The sequence below is a fragment of the Equus asinus genome, chromosome 6 (genome assembly GCF_041296235.1).
Source record: "Equus asinus isolate D_3611 breed Donkey chromosome 6, EquAss-T2T_v2, whole genome shotgun sequence".
NCBI lineage: Eukaryota > Metazoa > Chordata > Mammalia > Perissodactyla > Equidae > Equus > Equus asinus.
Genome location: NC_091795.1, coordinates 39863255 through 39887175, shown reverse-complemented (window position 1 = coordinate 39887175; position 23921 = coordinate 39863255). Strand labels below are relative to the sequence as shown.

Below are 23921 nucleotides of genomic sequence, written 5' to 3'. Positions count from 1 at the left end.
AGTTAATGATTCAATAAATATACCTGTGAATATGAGCACTTGTTTCAAATGGCAAATGCGTAGGGTACGGACCACAGGAGCAATCCCATCTGGCACTCCTCATCGTTTCTGCACCATACTTTTTCATAACTTTAAAATTTTAAACATAAAATTGCAGATTATTGAAGTTATTTATCCCTGAAGTTAATTCTCTAATAATGGTATTCCATTTCATGCTTAGCTTTGGCCTAACATTTATTTTGTCATATGGCCTGAATTGTTTGGTCCACTTCTACCAGGAAGAGGGCAAGGAGGTTGGGAGGATACACTCTGGTTTAGGGGGAGCCAAGAGAGAAAGGAATGAGGAGGCAGGGGTAAGTGAGGCTTGAGGTGCCAGAGTGAAGACCCAGTAGTGGCCCAGGGGGCCTGCTACCACAGGCGCTCTGGGGCCATCCATGGGCGCCTTTCTTTTCATGTGAAAGGCCTCGTGGATCTCCAGGCTCCTCCCCAGGGTGCCCCAACCCCGGGGCGCTGCATCCTAGGGACCGGTTGGACCTCCTCCCCAGGGTGCTCCATCCGTGGGGCCGGGATCCAGGCTCCTCCTCGGGGCGCTCCATCCCTGGGCCTGGCAGGTGGCCTCCGTGGCGGCAGGGGGCAGCCTCTCGGCAGCGGCTCTCTGCTGGGGCCCGGGTCGCGAGCTTCCGGGGCATCGGCAGGCGAGGTCCCTACCCCTCCATCTTTCTCTTTCTGGTCCTGTGCGCTCCTGCCCTGGATGAACGCGCGAGTCTGCGCTTCTGGACTCTGGCGAATACCCTGGGCGTTTACAAATTAAAGCACGGGGGCGCGGGGCGGGCCAGCTCCCTTTGGTGGGAAGCGCCCGGGAAGAGGGGCCGCTGAAGAGACCCTGGAGGAGGCGGCGGCCGGGAGGAGCGCGGGGGCGACGGGATGGCTGGGGAGGGCCCACAGCAGCCGCGCCCGCCGCGCCGAGCGCCCCTCTCCGCCCCCAGCCCCCTGGGGCACCGAGTTCGGGGATCAGTTTGACTTAGAAAACACATACAGTAGGAAATTGGTATTCTTGAGAAACACATCACGTTTGTCCGGGTAAGGACAGAGATTGAACTCAGCTATGCAAAGCAGCTCGGGAACCAGCCTAAAAAAAACTCGAAGGAGGAGGAACAATACAGGTATCAGTCACGTAAAGCTTTCCTTTCCTGTGTGTGAGTGAAAGGAGCGGTCACGCTGGGCAGCATGGACTTCTCTTTGAGAACTTGAGCTCCCTGATCCCTGTGGAGTTAGCGGGCTGTGTTTAAGACCAGAGCGGGAGTGGAAATCGCACTTTCATGTTGCACAGAAGGTGCAACCATCGATATATACCTGCTGGAAGCAACTTTAATCAAATAAAAGATGATTTGAGCGAGATTGCAAAAAGACTGACAGAGCACATCAGTATTTGGGGGAAATGATCCTGGCATGAACGTTTTAAAAAGTAGATGTTGAAAAGGCACACCAACAAGCTCAGAAGTGGCATCAATGGCAGAGGACAGCAAAGCAGATTACTCATCAGTTCTTCAACAAATTCGACCATGAGCTGTGTGAATATTATCATCCTCATATTTCCAACATTTCTCAGAAAATACAAGAGATGGAGAAAAGGAGGATAGTGAGAAGTTGAGAATCAATAAAGACATGCAGAGGTTGACCAACAGGCAGTAGCAATCAATGGGAAATCCTTGGATAGAATAGTAAAGGCAAATGAATCAATGATCCAAAGAACATCACAGCTGGTAGTAGAAACTTTGAAGTCAAAGTTTGAGCCTGCTGGAGACAGTTGAGGACAACACTTGCCAATGAAGTGTGCTGTGTCTGACAATAGTCTTTCAGATTCCAGAGAAGGCAAACCAGAAGTCAAGTCTGATAGCAAATCCAAAGGAAAGTTACGGCTGTTCATAAAAATAAATGTCTTCCAAACAGAAAATGGAGCTCACTTCTTCAATGAGTTTGTGATCTTAAAACCCCAAATTCTCTGCTTCAAAAGCCAAAAGTGTGGTGGGTGCAACACCAAGAACGTCAACAGTCTTCCTCCTCAACAAAGTAGGAAAAAGGAATAAAAGAAAGTCAATGAATTAAATAAAGAAATTCAAATGGAGATGGATCAAAGGGAAGGCATAACAAAGATAAAAGATGACTATCTAAAGAATCTCAAATAGGAGACCCAGACGGTTTGGGTCATGAAGTAACAAAAGTCAGCCAACAATATAGAAAAACTGTGACCAGAGGCCCAGAAATTTGAAATCTGGCTGGCTTTGGTTGAAGGCAGGCCCCCAGCACCAAGCAAACAGACCTGACAACAGAATAGAATGTACAAAACCCTGAATTACTGTGCACAAGATTGGGAGAACACAGGTGTCAGTCACCTAGAGGAGCAAAGTCAGGAGAGTGAGGGGAAGGTCCTGGCCATGGATTTTAATAATGAATTTGGTAACAAGGAACCCCTTCCCACCCTAGGGACTTGTAAAGCTCTCTACGTATTTGAAAGTCAGAATGAAGGAATTATTTCAGTAGTTGAAGCAGAAACATCGTATGTTAGAGAGGAACATGAAGGTGAATCTGCATCTGGAGTAATGAAGATGAAAAGGGTTACCTTCCTACTTTAACTGTCAAAGTCTATTTGGACAAAAATGCCAAAGGTGCTAAGACGTATATTTAATATCACTTTAAAAAACTTTTTAAGGGGCTGGCCCCGTGGCCGAGTGGTTAAGTTCGCACACTCCGCAGCAGGCGGCCCAGTGTTTCGTTAGTTCGAATCCTGGGCGCGGACATGGCACTGCTCATCAGACCACGCTGAGGCAGCGTCCCACATGCCACCACTAGAAGAACCCACAACGAAGAATACACAACTATGTACCGGGGGGCTTTGGGGAGAAAAAGGAAAAAATAAAATCTTTTAAAAAAAAAATTTAAAAAAAACTTTTTAAGAAAGAACTGGAGTTGTTTCTTCTCACAACCGTGACTGTTACAGGCAGTTCTTCGAAAGATTGGACGAATGGAGAGCACCATAGTATATATTTTTATAAAGTCACATAGTGGCCTTTTAGGCATCGTACACCTCAATTTTCCTTGGCCAGTTTTCACTCTGGTCAAGTTTATCTTGCTAAGGTGAAGTTTTATATTGAAAGCTGCCAACTGCCAATTTACAACTGTGTCATTTGAAATCTGATAAACATTTCTTCTTTTGGCAACATCTATAAATGACAAAAAAGTCAGATTCTACCTCCTAATCATTATTTCTGAATCAAAAAGGATAGCATCATGGGCACGCAGAGACTTCTGCTCTCTTATTTATATACAGTGTCTGCTGTAAATGGAAGTATATTAGAATGTTACATTTTGTAACTTGATAAATTGAACTGTGCTAGTCTATTACCTTTTACCATTATTCACTTAGAGGAAATCATGGACAAAATAAAATGTCACCCTTCTTGAGTAAAGACATAAAAATATTGGTACTAAATGTTTGTATTTTTCCTTGAATAGGGTTAAGACCGTGGTTACTTCATCATGACTATCTTGTCATGTCTATTTGATCCTAAATAACCAATTGAAGTGCAGAAAAGTTTGGGCAGTTAACTTGTTGATTTGACATACGACACCAATTGCTCTTCCCGCCACCCAATTGACACAGTAGATCAGATGTTCTAATGCTGTATAGACATCCTTATATGCAAGCAGTGCAGGTCTCCTTTTCAGCCGCCTTGGTTCTGTTTCTGTTGGAGGTTTTGTGGCAAGAGGAGCTGTATTCAGCCCACACTCCCCTGGGCTAAGCTATACCCGGAATGCAGTGTGGCAGTAACTACATTCACACACAGACCCAGAATTCAGCAGACTGCTTTTCAAATGGTAGATTTTTAAATCATTGACACCTTTAAAATCTCAGTTTGAAGCTCACTGGAATTTTTTAAAGGCAATAAATGTAAAGGCTCACTTTAGAAAATAGTATGATTAACTTTAGCCAGAATAAAATAAAATTTTCTCACCATCTTTAAAAAGCTGGCCCCATAGGATCTGCATTCTTAAATTGGCAGGGAAGCAGAGAATGGATAGTGAAACTAGTCACGTCCATGGACAGCTACCAAATCCAGTGTTTAATTCTGCTCAGGAATGAGATCTACCCACAGATCACAGAGAACCAGCTATAAATGGGTTAGAAGGAAGGTGTCAGGTTGAGATGTCCCTTGTCTTTGCTTTGAAAAAATGTTTATTCATATCCTTCCTACTTTTAGACAGGAAGATTAGCTTCTTGCCTCCACATTATGGGCTCATTTCATAAGCTCAGATCAGAAGATCCGAAAATGGCAGGAGGGACTCACGCTCCTTGCTCTGCATGGCCCGTGTTTCGAGGTTCCAGCAGTGTGTTAGCTCATATTCGGTAAGGGCTAGCAAGTGAAACCTAGTGGACTTTACTTAATGACAGCCTGACTTACAACTGTATGATTTTTAAAATTTTGTAATTAAAATTTCTTTTGAATTATTATGCCTTTACTGACACAATATTGATAAAGCTGCTTATCTTGAGGCAGACCTTGTCAGAGGAATTGTTCCAGTTCTGCTTTTTAAGTATTGTAGCAAGAAAATCAGCTGACCCTTAAACCATGGGGATTTGTTTTAATGAGCCGTAAATGCCTGCCTCCACTTCAGTGCCGCCGGATTACCACCTTTAGGCATTTAACCAAACGAATGGGAGACTGAAGATACTGGAATCTGACTTTCCTATATCAGCTGATGAGCTCCATGTCAAACTGTTAACCACAAAGAAGGCCATCCAAACCCTGAAAAAGCCAAACAGGGCAAGTCCACATTAGCTTCTAAAAAGGCTGCCTTGAAAAACATCCTGTTCTTTGAAGTTTTTTTTTTCTTTAGAGTTGTGCAAATTTGATTCAGAAAATAGCTCAACTGGTTTGAATAGAGCGGGGGCAGGGGGTGCCCTGTGCATAGATTTATGATCATTATTTTAAGTTGCATGCCTCAGTGCTGAGAACAGATGAAGACAGGGACATTGACTAAACACAGTTCAAGACATTTCGTAGTTTCAGTTCCTTTTGTCAATGCTTGAAGGGTTAGAAACAGTATTGAAATAATTTCCAAAGCATCAGGAATTTCCATTTCCACCCAAAGTAGTCTTTGTTTTCTTCCAGTAGGTCCCTGTTAAGTAAAAGAAGGAAAATGTTAGCTTGTTTATAAAGTTTGCCTTCTTTATTTCAGAGAGACACTTCCAGGTGAATAATGTGAGTGTACAAGCCTCTCCTCCCTGACCTTGTTTATAAGTCCACCGCACCTCCCCCCAGACAATGTCCTCCTTTAAACCCATCCTGTTTGGGCGAAGCTGCTACTTCCTGACGTCAATCACCCAAGGCAGTGGTTTTATTCTTAATAATGCCAGCACACTTTTTTGGTGTGGTGTCTAAGACACGATTAATTAACGTTTGCCAGAATGTTTAGATTAGAGTAACTTTCAGTTGGTCGACTGGATTGTGACTTTCTTCTTTTGTGGTTTTGTTTTTGTTTTTAAAATTGCTTTCTGTCAAATACATCTATAATTCCTCCCACGGAAAATATTTGTATGTACGGCTATTTAAAAACTAAAGGGTCATCAAAAATAGGGAAATTCTGAGAAACTGTCATGGCCAGGAGGAGCCTAAGGAAGCATGAGAACTAATTGTAATGTGGTGTCTTGGAGCCGATGCCTGGAATAGGACATTACGGAAAAATTAAGGGAATTTGAATAAACTATGGGCTTTGATGTGTAATAATGTATCAATATTGGTTCAGTAATTGTAACAAATGTACCATTCTCCTGTAAGCTGTTAATAATAAGGGATACTGGGTGTGGGGTATAGGGGAACTCTGTACAATCTTCTCAATATTTCTGTAAATCTGAAACTGTGATAAAAACAATTTTTTTTAAAAAAAACTAAAGTGATTGCTTAAACTTCAGTTGTTTTAACTTTTTACCCGTTTATCCGTTTGTTTAACTGGTGGTTCTGCTCGCTGGAGATCTTTTTGTTTGTATAACTGCCGCCCAAGGCTCTTCCCCTCCCGGCTCAGTGGCCCCCTGGATGCTGCAAACGAGACCATTATAGGCACTTAGGTTCTGAATAAATTGTGTTTGAATAAAGGTCAACACGACTGTTTCTTTTTATTCTTATTCTAAAAAGAAAACAACCTTTGGCATCTTTTAGCTGAACCCTCTTATCTGCCTCTCTAATAAACGTTATTTTTCTTAAAAAAAATTAAATTGCGTAAATGTTCTTTTAAATTCACAGTGAGGGGGTATCTTACTACAACCTAAGAAATGAGATCAATTCCCTGGAATGACGTGCCGAACGATAGAATTAATCCCACCAGCATTATCGGAGCAAACGCAAATACAAAAGATGTCAGAAGTCGGCTCGGTCGGCACTCCAGCGGGTCCCAGTGGAGGAGACTTGGAAGATGCGCGCGGTGTGGCTTGGAGGGTTCTTTAGGTTGCGCGTAAGACAGCCAACTCTGCTGACTCAAGCCGCGGGTTTCTGACGGAGGCCGACCTTTCCTAGAGTCGTCTGGGGGAAGCGCAGGCGAGGATCGCGGTGAGCGGCGGCGGGAAGCAGGGCTCCAGGCCGCGCGGGAACCGGACGACGCTCCCGGGGAAACGGTCCCGCTGGCAGGGGCCTGGCTGGGTCAGCCGCGGACCCTGCAGGCCGGCCCGGTTCGCCCAGGTTAGGTCGGGGGCCTGCGCCCGGCTCTGGTTGCATCGGCGCTCTCCCGCCCTTTACCCTGCGGAATGAGAGGCGTGGGGGCGGCACCCCCAGACGCATGGGGCATGGAGGGGAGATGGCAAAGGAACCGACGACGTGCTGCAGCTCCCTGGAGGGAAGAGAGGATGGGCTGGCCGGAGAGAGCGCTGGGGACAGCATAGCGGAACTAGGGGGAGGGCGTCCTGACTCCTGGGGCTCTAAGGGGTCTGGGCGGTTCACTTCGAGTCTACCTTTTAACTTGACTGGCTGGTCTCTGTAGGTCCACTCTCCCTGCCGCTCACCAGCCGGCCTCTTAGACCCAGGAGGGACCCAGGTATGGGCATTTTTAAATACTGCAGCTAGTTCTAATTTGGAGCCAGATTGAGAATTACTCTCTTGTTTATTATATAGTCAATGCCCGTCATGACATCTCCCGGGCGGTTTTCAACTTTCGCTTCTCCTTGATCAATCTGCCCATGTGTCCCGACGTGAACGCCGGCGTTTGCTTGCCCAGAGCTTTGCACCAGCCATTAGCTGTCCGTAGGTCATTTACTCACCCTTTCCAGTTTGGGTTCCCAAGAAAGGGAATTAGATCCAGTGACTCCTTGCCACTGCTGGTGTCTGGGTGGGGATTTGTGGCCCCAGATTCCTTCCCAGGTTGGAAGCCAGCCTGTCACATGACTGCTCGTTGAGTGGTCTCATCAGGGGGAGAGGGACACTACGGCACCCATGGAACAATACGGGCCAGGGAGGGCTGTGGACTGGGCAGAGTCCTTTAGATTGACCTGTCTGGTCAGCAGGCACCGACCTCGGGACACCTTGGATTTTCCCCTGGAAAACTCTACACTGTTCTTAAAAGGACACTTGGCTCAGAAAAGGTGTCATCTAATTCAGCAGTTTCCACAAGTAGCACTTAATCAAAAAGCTAGGAGTTGGCTGTATCAGATGCAATGTTACACTTTGGACACTAAGATCAAACAATTTTTTCTCTTCTTTTAACCAACTAAAAGGAAACCCTGAGAACAGCTGCAGGGCCAGGGGCAGGGTGTGTGTGTGCTACTTAAAAAAGTTCTTGTTGCCAGATTTGGGAGCAGACACGTGGAAGTGGTAGTAGGATTGACACATTTCACTGGGCCTGAAGAGTCCCCTGGGGTGTGGGTGGGGTGAAGCAGAGGGGAGATGCTGAGTTTCTCTGGTGACCCCAGACTCCTAGGACACCTGCGAGGGCACCTTTTCCTCCAGTCGAGGTCACATTTTGTCCCAGCTTCTTTGCAGAACAGAACCCCTACTTCTTTTGGCAACTGTTCCTCCCTCCACCCCAAACCAGAGTCCAGAGAGAGGCTGCAGTGGACACGACTCCTGGACTCCAGCTAATTAGTCCAGGGTGGCTCCTGATCCAAGAGGGGCTGATCAGAGGACTTCCTTGGCATTCTTTGAACCAGAACTTGGAGGGAAAATTTGCCCTTCTTATGGCCTAGACATTAAGATATAAAAATTGAGAGCTACCGGCAGTATGGACACTGCTGTGTGGTGGAAGCCAATCCAGAGTGAGAGATAATAAAGCTAATCTGCAGAGAGAGGCAGACAGGAGATGCCAAGAGGACCGGGTGGTGTCGATGACATTTAGCTATACCCCTGTCCTTTCTGAAGTTTGGCTCTTTAACCCTTCCTTCAATCTGTGAAATGTCCCCGTGTCTTCTCGGTAATGCACAAGTGTATCAGTTAATCTGTTGCTGCATAAAAATTGACCGCAAAACTTTAGTGGCTTAAAAGAACCAACATTTATTATCTCACAGTTTCTGTTGGTCAGGAATTGGGGAGTAGCTTAGCTGGGTGGTTCTGGCTTGGGTTGCAGTCAAGACATCAGCTGGGGCTACAGTTTTCTGAAGGCTTGATTGTGACTGTGACTTGGAAGGATCCACTTCCAAGATGGCTCACCCACATGGCTCTCGTCCTGACAGAAGGCTCAGTTCCCTGCTGGCGTTTGGCAGGCCTGTTTCCTTGCCTGTTGGTAAGAGGCCTCGGGTGCTCCCCTGGGCTTCTCCACAGACTGCTTGAGTGTCCTCACAACATGGCAGCTACCCTCTCCTCGAGCCAGGAATCCAAGAGAAATCAAGAAGGAGGCCACAGTGCCTTTTATGACCTAGTTCTGAGGCTGTGTATTGTCGCTTCCACCTTATTCTGTCCTGTAGAAGCAGGTGACTAGGTGCAGTTCACCTTAAAGAGGAGGACAATTAGACTCCATTCGTGCAATCAACATGCGTATAATTCTGTCGTCTCTCTGTTCTTGCTGACCGCTGCCTTCTGGCTTCAGGAACTCCAGTCTTAGGTGTTTCCTCACTGCACCACCTAAAAGCTGGCCTCTGGGGGGTGTCTAGCTCTTTCACAGATGTCTCAGGCCCTCAGGAGTTCGTTTTATCCTGTCTACTCAGCTCTGACACAACTGAGCGACTCTATTCCACGTAAAAGGCAGCTTTGCCCTGGCAGGACACCAAGCCCTTCACCCCACCATAGAGATACAGAATATTTTTAAACCAAAAAATGGGGACACAGTACGTGAACAGAACATGTAAAACTTGCGCTGCTCGAAAACTCTGGGGCTCAAGGTTGTTTTACCCACATATTCTTATTTCTTAGGGAGGTAGGAGGGGCCACTGACTCTGCTGCTGCCACCACCCAGAACACCAGACATCAGTGCCACGGCTGCCAGGTGGATGCACCACTGCCCTTGCTTCTTGGCGTCACTTGCTCCCAATTCAAAGTGCAGCGTAGTTCTGTCTGATTGCCTGAGTCTAGCTTGGCCTGTGCCTTATTTGCAAGGGAGCTAGGAAAGCAAGCCTTTTCAGCTTCTGTCGGGGAGGCAGGCTCCACCTCCCACCAAGATGCAAAGGGTGGGGAATTTTCAAACACGGGAAGAAGATCCTGATCATGGCAGCCCCAGATCCTCAGAGTCCACTCCAGGGAGCAAAAAACTGAGCATCCAAGTTCAGGCTTATGGAGGGGAGGGAAAGACAGTGGTAAACTAAGGAAACAGTAAAATCCAAGGATCTTTTCTTTTCTTACCTTTTTGGTAAGATTAAGGGGCCTGAGCAGTTTCAGGGAGGAAAAACAAAAAAGAGTCTTGACAGGACAAAAGGAGCTGGCACTCTGTCCTGCATCTGTTGCATCAGGACAGAACTGTCCAAAAACGAGACCACTTTGGACAAAAGGACATTGCTTTTGAAATAAAGGAAATAGAAGCATGACTAATGACTCTAAAAGCTTCAGTTGTCTGTTGCCATTAATTAACATCTAAATAGATAACAAATTCTTCTATAATTATAATACGGAAATGTCTATGAACAAAATAGATAACTTTTTTGGCAAATGCCTAGGAAAGAATGGTCAAGTTCATCCAAGGTTTTAAGCAACAGCATCTATGCAGCCAGGGCGTGGTCAGTGTTTGGGGACGGAGGTAAATATCCTCAATCCATGCATTCCTTTGATTTCTTCTTTAAGTGCCTAAGTGAGTAAAAGAGCATCATCATTTATTTTGTATCTGACATTGATTACAATAAGTCTCAATGAGAGTATTTTTATATAGCTCTGTATCTGTAAGAGACTCTGCACACACTTTCTTTTAGCAGTTTTTCCTTTTTTTGGACAACAATGTTTTATTTTTTTGAATCAGTATCTAACCTGGCTCAGAAATCAAAAGCTTTAAAAAGGCCTACAGTGAAGTCTCCCTCCCACGTCTGTCCTCCACCCCCCAGTTTCCACCTTCACCCCCAAAGAGAGAACTGTTGTTAGCTCCTTGTGTGTCTTTGTAAGGATTTAAAAATGCATATTCAAGCTAATATGAATATATCTTCTACCCCATTACCTTTTAAAAACAGCAAGGTTAGCATTTCAAACACAGTGTTCTACACTTTGCTTTCCCCCTAACCATGGGAGGGAGAGCTTCCCACCGCAGGCATGAAGAGCACCCTCATTCTTGTCGGCATCAGCATAGTTTTCCATTATCTAGATGGATCATAACTTTCCAGCCCGTCCCCTAATGATGAACTTTTAGGTTGTTTCCTGTGGGTTTTTTTTTTTTTTATTTCAAGCAATGAACAACTGTTCTTTAAAACCACACCAATTAGCACAAATTCCCAATTTTACTTTAGATCAGGAAATAAAGTCAAAGTAATTAGGAAACTTGTTTAAGGTTACAAACAATGTCAGGGCACAAATCTGAACGAGCCACAGTCAAATCGATATTTATTTCCCTGCAGTGCCAGGAGAACAGCAGGACCTGAGGGAGGCTTAGCCCACTGGAGTTTATCATCAGTGCAGAGGAGTCCAGGTCCTTTTACACTAGGCCGGAGCCTCGTCATCATAGTGGGGTGCATGCTTTTTCTCCAGTCTGTCCAGGAATCTCCCTTCTCCTGGGGAACAGCTCTTTTCCACTCTGTATACTTCTGGTGGAACTGCCAATTAGCCTGGTATTGAGGTAGCTACGTGCCCCTGCCCAAGCCTGATTGGTCCAGGGATAGCACATGACACACACTGGGCCAATCAGAATCTCCCCTGGGATTTTCCAGTGAGGATCCATGTCTCCTGGGTCACTCTACTGGAATACTGGCAGTTGGAGGTGGCTGGGGGCCATGTTCTCCACCAAGAAGAGAAAGCCCATCTCCAGCAGGAGGAAATGAGGCCAACACACAGAGAAGCTAAAGCTCAGAGAGAGAATATGAAAGAGAGCAAGCATATTCAAATATACTTAAGACCCTGAATCTAGATCTGCCAGAAACCAGATATTTCATTAAAGGGCCAACTAATTCCCTTTGTTTACTTATGCTAGTTTTAGCTTGGTATCTGTCACGTGTAACAAAAAGAACCCTAACTCATGTGGTTAGGTTTGTAGAGTCAGAAGGAGCCTTAGAAACAATCTAGTCCTGTCTCCTTATTTGATAAACAGAAATAGAGCTTATCCCTAGTCAGCAAGCAAGTGAGTAGCAGAATCAGGACCTGAACCCAGGTATCCTGATGTCCTGGCCATCCTTGGTTTCCCTGGGGTTCCTGTCTAGGCCTATGCCAGAGCTGCTGTTGTGTTGGGAGCCAATGAGCTGCCCGACCATTGACATTTTCACCAACAAGTCCCTTCAACGCAGCAGACAAGCAGAAATGCCTCTGGAAAAGGCCTCATGTCTTTGCTGGGGGAAGGGCACACAGCCCCTGGGCCACATGCACTCTGCTTCCTACAGGTCTGGAATGCTCCCTAGAGGCTGTCCCTGGGCCACAACCAGCCTCCCCTCCTTAAAGCTTCCATGACCAGGTGAGGGCCCAGCCACACCTTCGCATGACAGGCCTTGACCCCTTACGCCCTGCACATTTACCCTTCCCAATGCCTTCTCCCAGCTCTCCTGCCACCCTCAGAGGGCTCCCCAACACGGCTCACTGTATCTTACAGCTATAGAGGGCCTTAGACATCACCTAGGCCACTTCACAGCTGAGGAAACTGAGGCCTGGTAGGAAAGTGACTTGGCCATAGTCTCACAGTTTATAAGATGTAGCTTGGGTAAATGTTTTTTAGCCCACAGTATCATGCTGGGCGCTGGGGACACAGATGAAAAAGTCATAGGAAAATGATGAGAGAGGTGGGAGAATAACACAAATCCACAAAAAATGCACTCAGTGCAGACAGTGATGGACGCTGCCAGACCACAAGCCAGCTCGGTACGGCTGTGGGTGTTTACAGGAGGGAGCATTTGCGACTGCACTGTCCGTTCATGGAGGAGGCGGACCAGGAGCTGGACAGCCAGGAGTGGAAGAGCTGGAGACAGACAGGGCGCTGGGCCCGGGAGAACAAGGCGAGGGAAGGCTGGGAACCTGCCGCAATTTACCAAGAAAAGCCTGGCCTTGAGTCAGGTGCAAGCAGGGAAGATGGAGGCAGACCTCAGAGAGGATCGGAAATCACAGGCTAGGAGGTGGGAAGGGACACCGTGGGGTGCACTGAGGGGCTCTCAGCAGGGGGGACACGGGCAGAGGCACTCTTAGGGGAGGGTGATGGGCAACAGAGAGGAAAGAGGCCATATTGAAGGAGAGAGGGCAACTGCTGTGCACCGGATGCCTTCCATGTGCCAGCATGAGGCTGGACTCATGTGGCTAATACCTCAGGCAATGTGCCAACGAGGAAACTGAGGCTCAGATCCCACTGGGAAGCCAAGAGCCAAGATGAAACCAGCTCCATCCAACACAAAAAAGGGAACTAGGGGGCCAGCTTGGGGGTGTAGTGATTAAGTTCACACACTCTGCTTTGCTTGGGTGGCTCAGGGTTCACTGGTTTGGATCCTGGGCATGGACCTACACACCACTCATCAAGCCATGCTGTAGCAGACATCCCACATACAAAGTAGAGGAAGATGGGCATGGATGTTAGCTTAGGGCCAATCTTCCTCAAAAAAAAAAAAAACATAAAAAACAAAGGGGGAGCTGGTGCTCACTCTTCTCCCTATGGCTGCTCTCCAGGGTGGGAATAGGATGGGTAGAGGAGGGGCTCCTGGGAGGGAAAGAAAATTTGTCATCCTGGACTCCCTGAGCCTGGCCCAAAGCAAATGCCAGCGACTCTTTCAGAAGAGAAGGCTGCTGAACAGGGAGCTGGGAGAGGCTGAGCCACAAGTCGGCAGGGGTCCCAGGGAAATGGCGAGTTCACTCTTGAGGGCGGAGCAGCTGTGAGTTGTGATGCAGGGCACCCAGTCCTGGGGGAATCAGGCAGGGACTGTCTGATGAGAAGCAGATTCCAGCATCAGATGGGCCAGGTGGCCTTTTCTGGGCCTGTTGGGCCTGACAGTCTTGGTCCTACTAGGGTGATTCAACACCATCAACGAGGAAAGTTTCACCTGGCCCAGGACCACCAGGCCCCTCCGACAGCCTGGACACCCAGTGCATGTGGACGGGGCACCGCCCCCCACTCTCACGCACTGTGGAAGAAACCACTTACTCAGCAGCCATGGAGCTGAGGATGCCTTCTCCTCCCCTCCCCTTTCAGCCCTGCCTCCTCCTACGGGGTGCCTGTCAGAGTCTTGATTCCCAGCACCTCTGAACGATGCACAACTAACTCCAGGTCTAGCTCAGACCCCTACAGGCCAATAGACTTGCTCTCAAAGACGTTTTGTTTCACTCCTCCCACATGACTTATCCCAGCCAACACCCGCACACAGTCATCTGAAATGCCCATGACCATATCAGCACATTGGCACACACGCATTACAGCCCAACAGCTTGCTGTGGCTGTGGCCTCTGCTCCAGCTGAAAGTCAGGCTCTGGGATCTCCCTTCCTTCCCTGCCAACCTGCTCCGGTGGCTGTGGGTGCCTGGCTGTGACCTGCATCACCTCCTCCATCACAAGCAGTGCTCGGCCGGGCCAGGCAGCTGCTGTGGTGACCCGGGCTGGAGCTGCTCCAGGTTCAAGTGCACCGATGCCAGGACGTGAATTCTCTGAAAGGGAACGCCTGTCAGGCACCAAACATTCCATTTCTCTGTGAGCCAGTAACCAGGCCCAGGCCAGCTCTCCGTACTGTCTGCAGACTCCACAAACCATGCCTGAGCTCCTTCAGGTGCCAGGTCCTTTGTGAGGTGTGGGCGACATGGCAGTGCACAAAATAGACCAGGTCCACCTGCATGGGGTCCGCTTTCTAGGGTGACGACAGACAAGTGAGCGGGGCTCTCCTGCTCGGACGGTGCTGGGGGAAGGACAAGTTCTGTAGGGGCCCAGAGGAAACCCTGAGCCCCAGATGATGCCAGTGACTCCCCCAAACCACGGGAATCGCTGCCCTTGCCTCTGGACTTGGTGCAGTTTCCACCCAGTTTTGTAGATGACAAGATGGTGATGGAAATGGTGACAGCAGCTGACATTTCCTGAGGGCCTACTGTGTGTCAAGCACTGCTCTCAGTGCTTGGCGTGTACTTTCTCACTCATCCTCAAAACACCCCTGTGAGGCAAGTCCTGTTCGTCTCCCCAGTAACAGATTAGGAAATTGAGGCACAGGGAGGTTGAGTTAACTTGCCCAGGTTGCCCAGCTAGAAAGTAGCAGAGCCTGGATTTGAAACGTAGGCAGTCCAACTCCAGACCCTGCATCCTTCACCACTTGTAACTGTGGCTTCAGGCCAAGGGATGTGGTCAAATTACCTGCACCCCTGGGAGTCCAGTTGCACTAGGCAGCCTGAGTAGTTTTGAGAACAAAACCCAAAGTTCTACTGGTTGGGGAGGATTTGGGACAGTCAGGTCTTCCTTGTCTTATCTTCCACCTTGGTTCCGACCCCTGAGATCACATGGGGCTGGAAGGGCTTCTGGGGAGCGACGTGGTTGCTGTTCCACCCCAGACTGCCCAGGCCGACCACCAGCACACCTCAGGGCCGTAGGTGGTCCCATCCACATGAAGGGCTGACTCCAGGAGGAATCCAAAGATGGATCCAGAAGGGAACCAGCCCACAAAGGGCTGACAGGGCCAAAGGACAGATGGCGGGGTTGTAAGTAGCCAGGACCCAAGGCAGAAAACGCTGGAGTCAGAAGATGGAGGGCATTCATTTCCTGCCAGGCAGGGAGGGGAGGCAGCATTTGGGCTGGGTGGGAGAGGGGAGGAAGGGAACCCAGGCAGGAGGTCGGATCTGGGCAAAGGTCCAAATGCACAGAGAGACCCCAGGGCAGAGGCCGGAGTAGGGGGGTTGTGAGCAGAAGGGTGGGGAAAGGCCCGGAACAGCAGTCTGGGACTGAACTCAAACAGCAGAGCGGCCACAGAGGGAATCTCATGACCAGAGCTGTGCTTTACAAAAGTTAATTAGTTCACAGTGTGCAAGACACTCCAGAATGATGTCAAATACACCTGCTGAGGGAGCGAGTTTATAGACACAGGCCCAAGGGTCAAGGCTGGTACAAACTCCATGTAAAATAAGCCTGGATAATGAATAAACTGGGCCTCAGTCTGGTTAAATCTGATGTTCCAGCCTCCTAATGCCCAGTCACTGGGTCTGGAGCAGCTGGAACAATTCTCAATCATGTTGTGCCTCAATTTACCCATCCGTAAAGAAGTCCTAAAGAGAGGCTAAAAAAAATCTTCAACTCTACAAAAACATCCATCTTTAGTATTCCTATGTTTACAAACACTATTCAATATGTACCAATAACACTAAACATGGGTAGAATTATTTAAGGAAATGCAGAATAACTATTGGGTGACTTGTTTTCAATTGTGAAGAAAATTCCTATTTGCCCACAATCTGATTCCAGATTGTTCCGGATTACATCTTCCTCGGGTCCCGCGGCCTGTTCGTGTGACCGTGGTATTGCATTATTCTTTCCTAGATGGTGAAATACCATCTCCACTCGGCAGGCCCTTTCGGACGCTGGAGACCAGTGACAAAGGAGCGCGGCTGCTTCTACTGACCTGATTCACCATCCTGTGCTGCTGGACAGTTCTCTTCTCCTTAAATTCTTCTGACTCGATTTGGATTTCATACATTGCCCCACAGCCTCCTGAAATAAATGCAATTTGAAATCATTTCAATGATTAAGTTACAGCAGCCACAGGCCCGTATGTCCTTGAAGTACTGCATGATGCAAAGATGGTCTGAATATTACCATCAAACAGAAAGTTGCTAGGACTATTAGAAAAAGATCACAGCTTACAATCTGACCCCATACGCCTCCTGGCGGGCTGCCTCGACCAAAATGTGCTCTTCCTTTTGCAAGGCAGCTGCACTCCCGGGATAATTACTTATGGGGAAGGGAGGATAAGGCACAAAGCATGGAAAACCCAGGAGATGTAGGTTTCCCTCATATTTCCTTTATTGAGCCAACAAATGCCATGGAAGAGGGTGGGAGGGACTGAATTTCAGTGTTCCACCTTCCAAAGGATCAGCAATTGGTATTTTTAAAAGTGCAAAAATATACTAAAATTTGGGTTGAAAATCGTGTGTAATACTATTGAAAGAAAAGGAATGAGGATGCATCAGAGAGGCAGGGACACAGCATTATAATAAACACCGCAGACATACTGGTCACAGCCGGCGGGGGTCTCTCCAGCACCTCCTGCTTTACAAGCAGCCCTGAGTGTTATCCTGGCTTCTGCAGGGAGGGAGCCGCTTTCTGGTGAAGCTCTCCAGGCAGAGCTTGTGTGACCCATCCACTCCCTGCCCAGGCTTTGTCTCTGGCTGATGACTGATGATAAAATGTGCTGCTGTAGCATGACACAAGGTAGGCAAGAAAGAAAATGTCCCCTGTGCTTTTAACACCAGGCCACTGTATGAGAAGTGCAATTTATGCAATAGGCGTGGCTGTGCTTCTCTGATGTGCTCTAGGAGTCCAAGCTTCGGTGAAGCCGGGGTTCCCAGCCTCAATTTTCTTTTGGCATTCTGTCCAGGGCTGGGCAGAGCCAGACTGAAGGTCAAGTTCTAGCTCTGCCCTGCCTGGGCCTGGGCAGGAGCATGACTGGTGACATCAAGGCCTCAGCATTGCCGGAGGACCAACCCCAGAGCGCCCACCCAACCTACCATTCCAATGGATCTTTAGATTGATTAATTTTCTATAGTTTCTAGAATAAAAAGCACTTCCTGAACTTTCTTTCAATTCTTGTAAATGTCATGTTCTCAGAGAAGCCAGTGAGCCACGGTGGCAACGCAGAGTGGCAAAGACTGCGCCTGGGTGTGGGGAGATTCAGGTCGATGCCCATCTTGCTGCCCAGGGCCAGCTGTTGCACATGTGACCGGATAAAGGACCTCTCTTCTCTGTCCTGGGTGCTGAAGTTGATTCCCCAGCTGCTCCTAACACACAGCCAGCCGAACCTTCTGTGGTGCCAGTCATCCAAGAAAGGCGGGGCCTGGCTGGGGCTGGTAATGGGCTCAGGACAGTCTGCCCCGGGTCCTGGTTCTGGTTTTGGTTCTGCTGCCTCCTCCCTGTGAAGGGCTGGGCAGGCTCTTTGGCCAATCTGGGCTCATCTCCTTGTGGGGAAACCAAGGCAGTTACTTTCCTCAAAAGGACAATGTCTTCCTAGGGTCTGCTCCAGCTCTAACATTCCAGGTGTCAGAAGAATGTGGAGAATTAAAGTAAGGCCTTTCTCAAAGTCAAATTAAAGACGGTAGCCCTGAGCCCTGGGGTGACTGAGAGGGACCTCATCCAAGTTGGGCCAGGCTGGTGACTGAGTCCTCCTGGCTGTGGGGTCCCCACACAGTTTCCCTCCAACGTTTCTACATCCTTACTTCCACCTGTCTGGTGTGAGAGGCCGTGTTCCATCCGTCCAAAAGCCACACATATTGAGAAGCCCCTGATGGCAAATTCCCTCTGCTAACCCCCCCCGCCCTCTGCCTTTTAGAGGGCAAAATGCTCCCAAACCCCATGGGAAAGACGGGAGAAAACCTCACCTGAAATGTCGGTGACTTTGATCACTGTTGCTCGAGGAAACTTTTCTTTGAGAATTTGGGTCACTTTGAGCTCCCCCTCAGTCTGCGAGGCAAACATCCGCTGGGCACAGTGGAGAAGAGGAAGCTGCCACGGAACAGAGAAGAGTCACGGCAGAGCAAGACAATGCAACCCCAGGCCAGGCTGGGCCACCAGGCAGGCCCCACCTGCCGTTCCCCTGCAAGGCAGCACTCCAAGCCCTCACCAGCACAGCCATGGGCTAAGTCAGAGGGGCTGCATGGTGTCAGGTGTCCATTTAAGTGCCCCAGGACGCAGAATAAACTTTTCGGGTGCAGGGGAAGACCGTAAACAACATACTTTGATTCTAGAGACAACAAGACCCCAAACCTAATTCAACAGGTGTTTAACTCCCCATGATAATGCTGTGAGAGACCCTACCATGATAACAGTTTTATAGGCGAGGAATCTGAGGCACTAAGTAATCTGCCAAAGGCTGGATCTGCTAGCAAGATGCAGAGCCAGGAGACGTGGGCAGCCTGCCTCAGACGTGCCCTGCCAGGCCAGGGTGCCACTGACTGAGCACTGGTGCTGCCAGATGCCACCCACCCTTTAGGCCTGATTAACATTCCACACTCTCTCCAGTGGGATGTGACCTTGTGACCTACTGCTCAACAAGCCAGCTACGCTTTGCAGCATGTACTAATCCTCACTAGGGAGAGGAAGCAGAAGTCTGTTAAATGACCAGAAGGGGGAACATTTTTAGATTATTTACCACTGGCCACAACACTCCCTCTTCCCCCAGTGGCTACCACAGGGAGCCACTGCTTCTGAAGGGACTGTGTCTCAACCCTTAGGACAGGGGGTCAGAAAAGCAAGTGGGCAGCCCCTTGGCTGGGTCGAGCACATGTAGAAAAGGGAGACTGAAAATAGAGCATGGCAGGCCTTGAATATCAGGCTAAAGATTTTGGACTTCATTAGACAAAGTAACCTGCCCGAAACAGTGCCATCTGAAGCTCATCAGGAAAGATGCCCAGATGGGAGGCCTTAGAAAGGGAGCAGCCCCGGGAGTCGGGCCTGAGTGGAGGGAGAGGGCAGGAGGGAGAACACTAGCGCTGTTCATCAAGTGCTGGTGCTGAAGGTACCACCCTTTCACCCCCAGTCTGGCCCATCTTCAGGCCTTTCCTGATGGGTCCTGTGTTACAGAATCTCGGAGCATCTTCTTTAAAATGACCTGTGCACTTGCTCTTTCACCAACTGGTCTCAAAGGCCAAGACTGTGTCTGTCCTGTTACTGCAGCCCTCCAGAGCTGAGCCCAGGGCAGAGGGATGGATAGATGGATGGGTAGATGAGCAGGGGAAGAACTGTATGATTCAGGGCATGCTTACTGGGCACCGGCAAAGACATTTCGTTTCTGGCAGGCAGTTGAAATGCAGGTCAGGAGAAAGATCTGGACTTAGACCGTCTGAATACTGTGTGGAGGGACAAACTTGATGCTGTGGGCATGGGTAGGATTGGGGGGTGGGGGTGGGGATGGAGCCTCTTCTGAGGACGAGGCTTTGCCGTGCAAAGGCAGAGGGTAACCGGTGGCAGGCAGCAGTGGTCATCACTACAGAGTGAGGATGGATAGCCCTGCAGATTCCTCGGAAGAAGCCTTCCTTTTATCTCAGCAGATCTGTGGGCAGTGGCCTTTAAACCAGCAATCGACTGACAAAATCCCTAGATGCCCATCCTCCACGCTGAAAGTCCCCAGTAGACCTGTTCGGGGGAGGCAGGTCCAAGACCAGCAGGAGGGAAGGAAGAACGGGAGAGGAAAGTAAAGAAGTAGATGAAGTGAGGCAAAGGATGCAATCAGAAAGGGGGCGAGAAAATTAGGACAGCGCGTGTTGAGTGCCCTCTGCTGGGCTTCTACTCCGGGTGTGTGGGATTTGGGGAGGGTCAAGGTCACAGAGCTAGGGCGGACATTCCCAGAAAGCTGACCCCTCCACAGTCCTCCGCGTGGCACCCACGCCGTCGCTCCGCGCTATGACTCCTACGTCTGCGGCTGGGAAAATCGACATTGCTTTTTCCGTGCCCGCTGTACTATGACTGTTTACGTGTCTGTTCCCCTCGCCCCAACGTCCACCCTGCTCGGAAGCTCCCCCAGCGCGCGCCGGGGCCTGCCCTTTTTCCAAAGCCGGGGCCCACCGAACGGACGATCAATGAATGAAGGCAAGAAGGCAGGGGAGGCCCCCGGCCCTGCGCCGCGCCCTCGGGGAGCCTGTCCCCGAGCCCCGGCAGCAGTCGGCCCCGCGGCCGCTCCGCGCCTCCCTCCCCGGAGAGCAGCCCGGCCCCCGCCCGCGCTCACCCCGCGGATCCCGCGGAGCAGAGGAGCTGCTGCGGCCGGGCTCCACGCCGCCATGCCCGGCCGACGCAGCCCGTCGCCCGAGGTCGCCGTGTCGCCCGAAAGGCACGGAGCCCGGGACCGAGAGTCGCCGCCGTGGGAGAGGCCGCCCCCTGCCGCCCGGAGGCCGCGAGCCGCCAGGCCCCGCCCAGCCCGGCCCTGTCCGCGCCTGGCGACGCGCCTGGCGACGCGCCAGCCCGGAGAGCGCCGCCTGGTCGGCTCAGGGCCGCGTCCTCCGCGCCCGCTCGCGCCGCGCTCCCCCAGCCTCCCCGGGCCTCGTTCCCCCAGCGGGTCCTTCCTCCTCAGCCTAGAAACACGTCCGAGGGGCTCGGGCCTCCTTTCCGACTTGCCCTTATCCCGATGCCCCTCGTGCCCCAGGTGGAACTTCATTCCCACTCCCCCCACCGGCAACCTGGCGGTTCTAAACTGAGGAGTTTGGGGTTCTCCCTCCAGAAGGGGGCCTGGGAAGAATTTTAAGCAGGAAAGTCGTTTTCAGGTTTGCATTTTAGAACGATCACTCCGGCTCCTGCGAAGAGCGGAGACTGTAGGGGGCTGAAATTGGAGCCGAGGACAGAAGTTCCGAGGCTATTGCAGTGGTCCAGGCGAGACGCGGCCTGACCTAGAGCCGCGGCAGCAGGTATGGGAGGAGTGGAGTGAGACGCTTGGGAAGCGACTGGAACGGAGGGACTGGATTGGGTGGCGGGGGTGAGGAGGGCGTCTGGGATGACTCCCAAGTTTCTGGCTTGAAGTGGGAGTAGGAGAGTTTGGGCTGAAGGGGGTCGATGAACTCAGTTTCGGATTTGCGTGAATTTAAGGTGCCTGCAGGACACAGCCGAGCAGAGGCGTTGGCTGGAGCCACAGACCGTGGAGCCCTGGGAATGTAGCGGAAGCTGACACCATGAGGGATGGATAAGATTGTCAGCAAACCTGCCTTACCTCTGGAGAACTTCAGACAGATGTCAAGGCCGAAATCCAGCCAAAGCCCTTTCTCTCTCTAGCTGTACTTGTTTGCAGCATATGGTCTGGTATACCCTACAGGATTTACTAGCTCTTTTTGCTACTGCATTCTACCCTCTGCAATCAGGACGTTCAGCCCTGCACTTGGATGGGTGGACAGACCTACGGTTAAAGCGATCAGCTAAAACTGTGCTCATTCATTCCAGTATTGTGTGACTCCTAGGTTTGGCTCTCATAATTTCTCCTTTGGATTACTGTAATAGCCTCTCACATTTTTTGCTTGATTGCTTAAAAATTATGGTTGGTGGAATTAGGGATAATTTGCCAACTTTTAATATTTTCTCACTGATGTAATTAAAACCGCCCAAAGTATTTTTTCCAGTGGTGTAGCGCTGACCTACCCCTTTGCTACTCAAACCACATGGTTCAGATGAGGCAAACCCCTCCTCAGACATGACCTAAATCTGCACAAAGGGATTGGTTTAAGGTTGGTCACATGTCCTGAGCCAGATCAGTGAGAGTTGGCTTAGGGACCTTCTGGAACTAAGGAACAGAAATGATCATTTGCAAATGGATTGCTATGCTGGTAGAATGCCTATAGCTAGTGGCCATCTTCACAATCATGTGGGCAGCGCTGCTTTAGAAATGAAGCAGGCACAGAAAGCAAGGCTGAGAGGAGATGGATGTTTGATGTTGGTTGTGCAACTGGAAACAAGGAGTGCTAGAAATGAGCACTGAAATCATCTTAGTTGGGTTTGCTGCTTGTAACGAAGAGACTCGTTAAACTTACTGATTTGTATTTCCAGAATTCCTCTTTCCGTTTTTGAAAATCAGTACTTTTGCTTGTCTCCTACTTTCCTCTTCCCTGTAATTTAACAATTGCTCATATTATCTGCTATTTTGGACTGCCACTCTGCCCCAGTATCATCCCCTTACCCTGTTGCCACACTGCTGTCAGAGCCATCTGAAATGAAAACCTGTCCCTTATTTGCTTATTTAAATTCCTTCAGACTCCCCATCACCTACAGGCAAAAACCCACTTCTTTCATATGATTTAACCTCTACCTACCTGTCCAACTGAAGTCCAGCCATCACTGCTTCTGCCTCCCTGTACAAAATATGCTGCAAGTTTGGTTGTGCAGTTTCCCACCTTTAAGCCAGTTCAAGCCTCATCTTCCCTGGGGGGCCACCTCGGACTGCCCCACGGTAAACTAAGGGCCCACAATTTGTGCCTAACTTTTATTGCACATATAGCCCTTTAGAACTCTCAGTCTATGTGTCTGTTTTTACCACTGGTCCACAAGCTCCATAACAGGCTCTTGCTTTAGTCACCTACATCAATGGCCCAGCGTGGCAGGGGACAAAAAGTGCCTGCACTGTAATTATGGAACAGAACTGACAGTGGTTTAGCAGTTCCAGAGCATGAATCCGGAGCTTTTTAGAAAAGGATTTGAACAATCTCACGAACCTTGGGCTTCCAAATGAGTTTCAACTTAGCAGGTCGAGAATAAGTTTTTATGATTGAAGCAAATAAAAGATCGGTCTTACTTTGTTGAGGGAAAGTGTAATGTCTTTAGTCTCAATCCCTTCTGCATTTTACTTCTTTGCTCTCAATTTGAGATTCTCTTCTCTTCATCGGCCGGTGACACTCCCAGCTTTCATATTGTAAGACTCACATCTGAGCTACTGCAGGAAGCTCCTTAGGTAGGATCTCTGTGGATGCAGCTCCTTTTTTTATTACCTCATTGGGGTGATTTTTAATTGCATTCATTTTATTTTCTAGAGCTTCCTAGCACTCTTGAACAGAGAATTTTTACAAATACAACCCAGAGAAAGAGACCTACCTTGCTATGAACTAGATAGTTGAAGTCTGAGCTTCTCTGACACTGTCTGGAAAACACTGAAAAATTCCTAACATACTTGTAAATTGCCACCCCCTCCCCAAGTGGCTGTAAGGATTAAATGGGATAACCTGCTAAAGGGCTCTCCTAAAACAGGCAGGTTCCCCTAAGGAAGTGATATTCAAAGTGCTGGTCAGCCACAAAACAAGGAACTTGGCCAGAATCTGAATCAATAATCTACTTCCTTCACTTAGCAAATCTGCTACCAAAAAAAAAAAAAAAAAGTCAGCTGAGCTAAACAGTGTATTTGGATACAGTCTGGTGAAAAGCCCTTATCTTTTCACAGGACAGGAACAAAAAGCTCACAGAGCAGCAGCCAGTCCAAGCTTTTGGACCATCCATCTTAGAAACAATTTTGCTATGAGCTCTCAACCCCCAAGTAAAACCCAGAAACTTCCCCCAGCTTCTCTTTCAGCTTCGATAGCGGTATGTGACCTATGATCTGCCAATCAGAGGCACCCGTATGAGTTTTGATTAGGAACACACATAAAAGGAAGAAGTGCTAGGTAAACTCCTTTATTTTGGTCAGGATAGATGCATCCAGCTTTTGGGAGAAGC

At 49.2% G+C, this 23921-nt stretch overlaps 1 protein-coding gene and 1 pseudogene across 3 annotated transcripts; one reads left to right on the top strand and one right to left on the bottom strand.

The window, feature by feature from the left end:
* Window positions 1-1681: 1681 nt before the first annotated feature.
* On the top strand, window positions 1682-2833 carry LOC106823852 (formin-binding protein 1 pseudogene; annotated as a pseudogene).
* A 1378-nt stretch (window positions 2834-4211) lies between these two features.
* BOLA3 (bolA family member 3) lies at window positions 4212-20650 on the bottom strand. Of its 3 annotated transcripts, XR_006529332.2 has the most exons (5): window positions 20470-20631; window positions 18128-18251; window positions 16156-16244; window positions 5989-6095; window positions 4212-5178 (listed from the first exon to the last, which is right to left on the bottom strand). XR_006529332.2 is itself a non-coding variant. In XM_044772689.2 (4 exons), exons 1-4 carry the CDS (start codon window positions 20521-20523, stop codon window positions 5002-5004), a joined length of 444 nt encoding a protein of 147 aa, XP_044628624.1. In that variant the 5' UTR covers window positions 20524-20626; the 3' UTR covers window positions 4212-5001. The 3 variants fall into 3 exon arrangements, 2 of the variants coding, with proteins under 2 accessions (XP_044628624.1, XP_014685262.1); XM_044772689.2 differs by lacking the exon at window positions 5989-6095 and having other exon boundaries at window positions 20470-20626; XM_014829776.3 differs by lacking the exons at window positions 4212-5178; window positions 5989-6095 and adding an exon at window positions 8507-10250 and having other exon boundaries at window positions 20470-20650.
* Between the last annotated feature and the right edge of the window lie 3271 nt (window positions 20651-23921).

Coding starts and splice junctions, on each gene's coding strand:
- BOLA3 (XM_044772689.2), bottom strand. CDS start 20,523: ATGGCGGCGTGGAGCCCGGCCGCAGCAGCTCCTCTGCTCCGCGGGATC. Junction 18,252..20,469: donor TGCTCCGCGGGATCCGCGGG/GTGAGCGCGGGC, acceptor GTTCCGTGGCAG/CTTCCTCTTCTCCACTGTGC. Junction 5,179..16,155: donor AGCACAGGATGGTGAATCAG/GTCAGTAGAAGC, acceptor TTTACTTAACAG/GGACCTACTGGAAGAAAACA.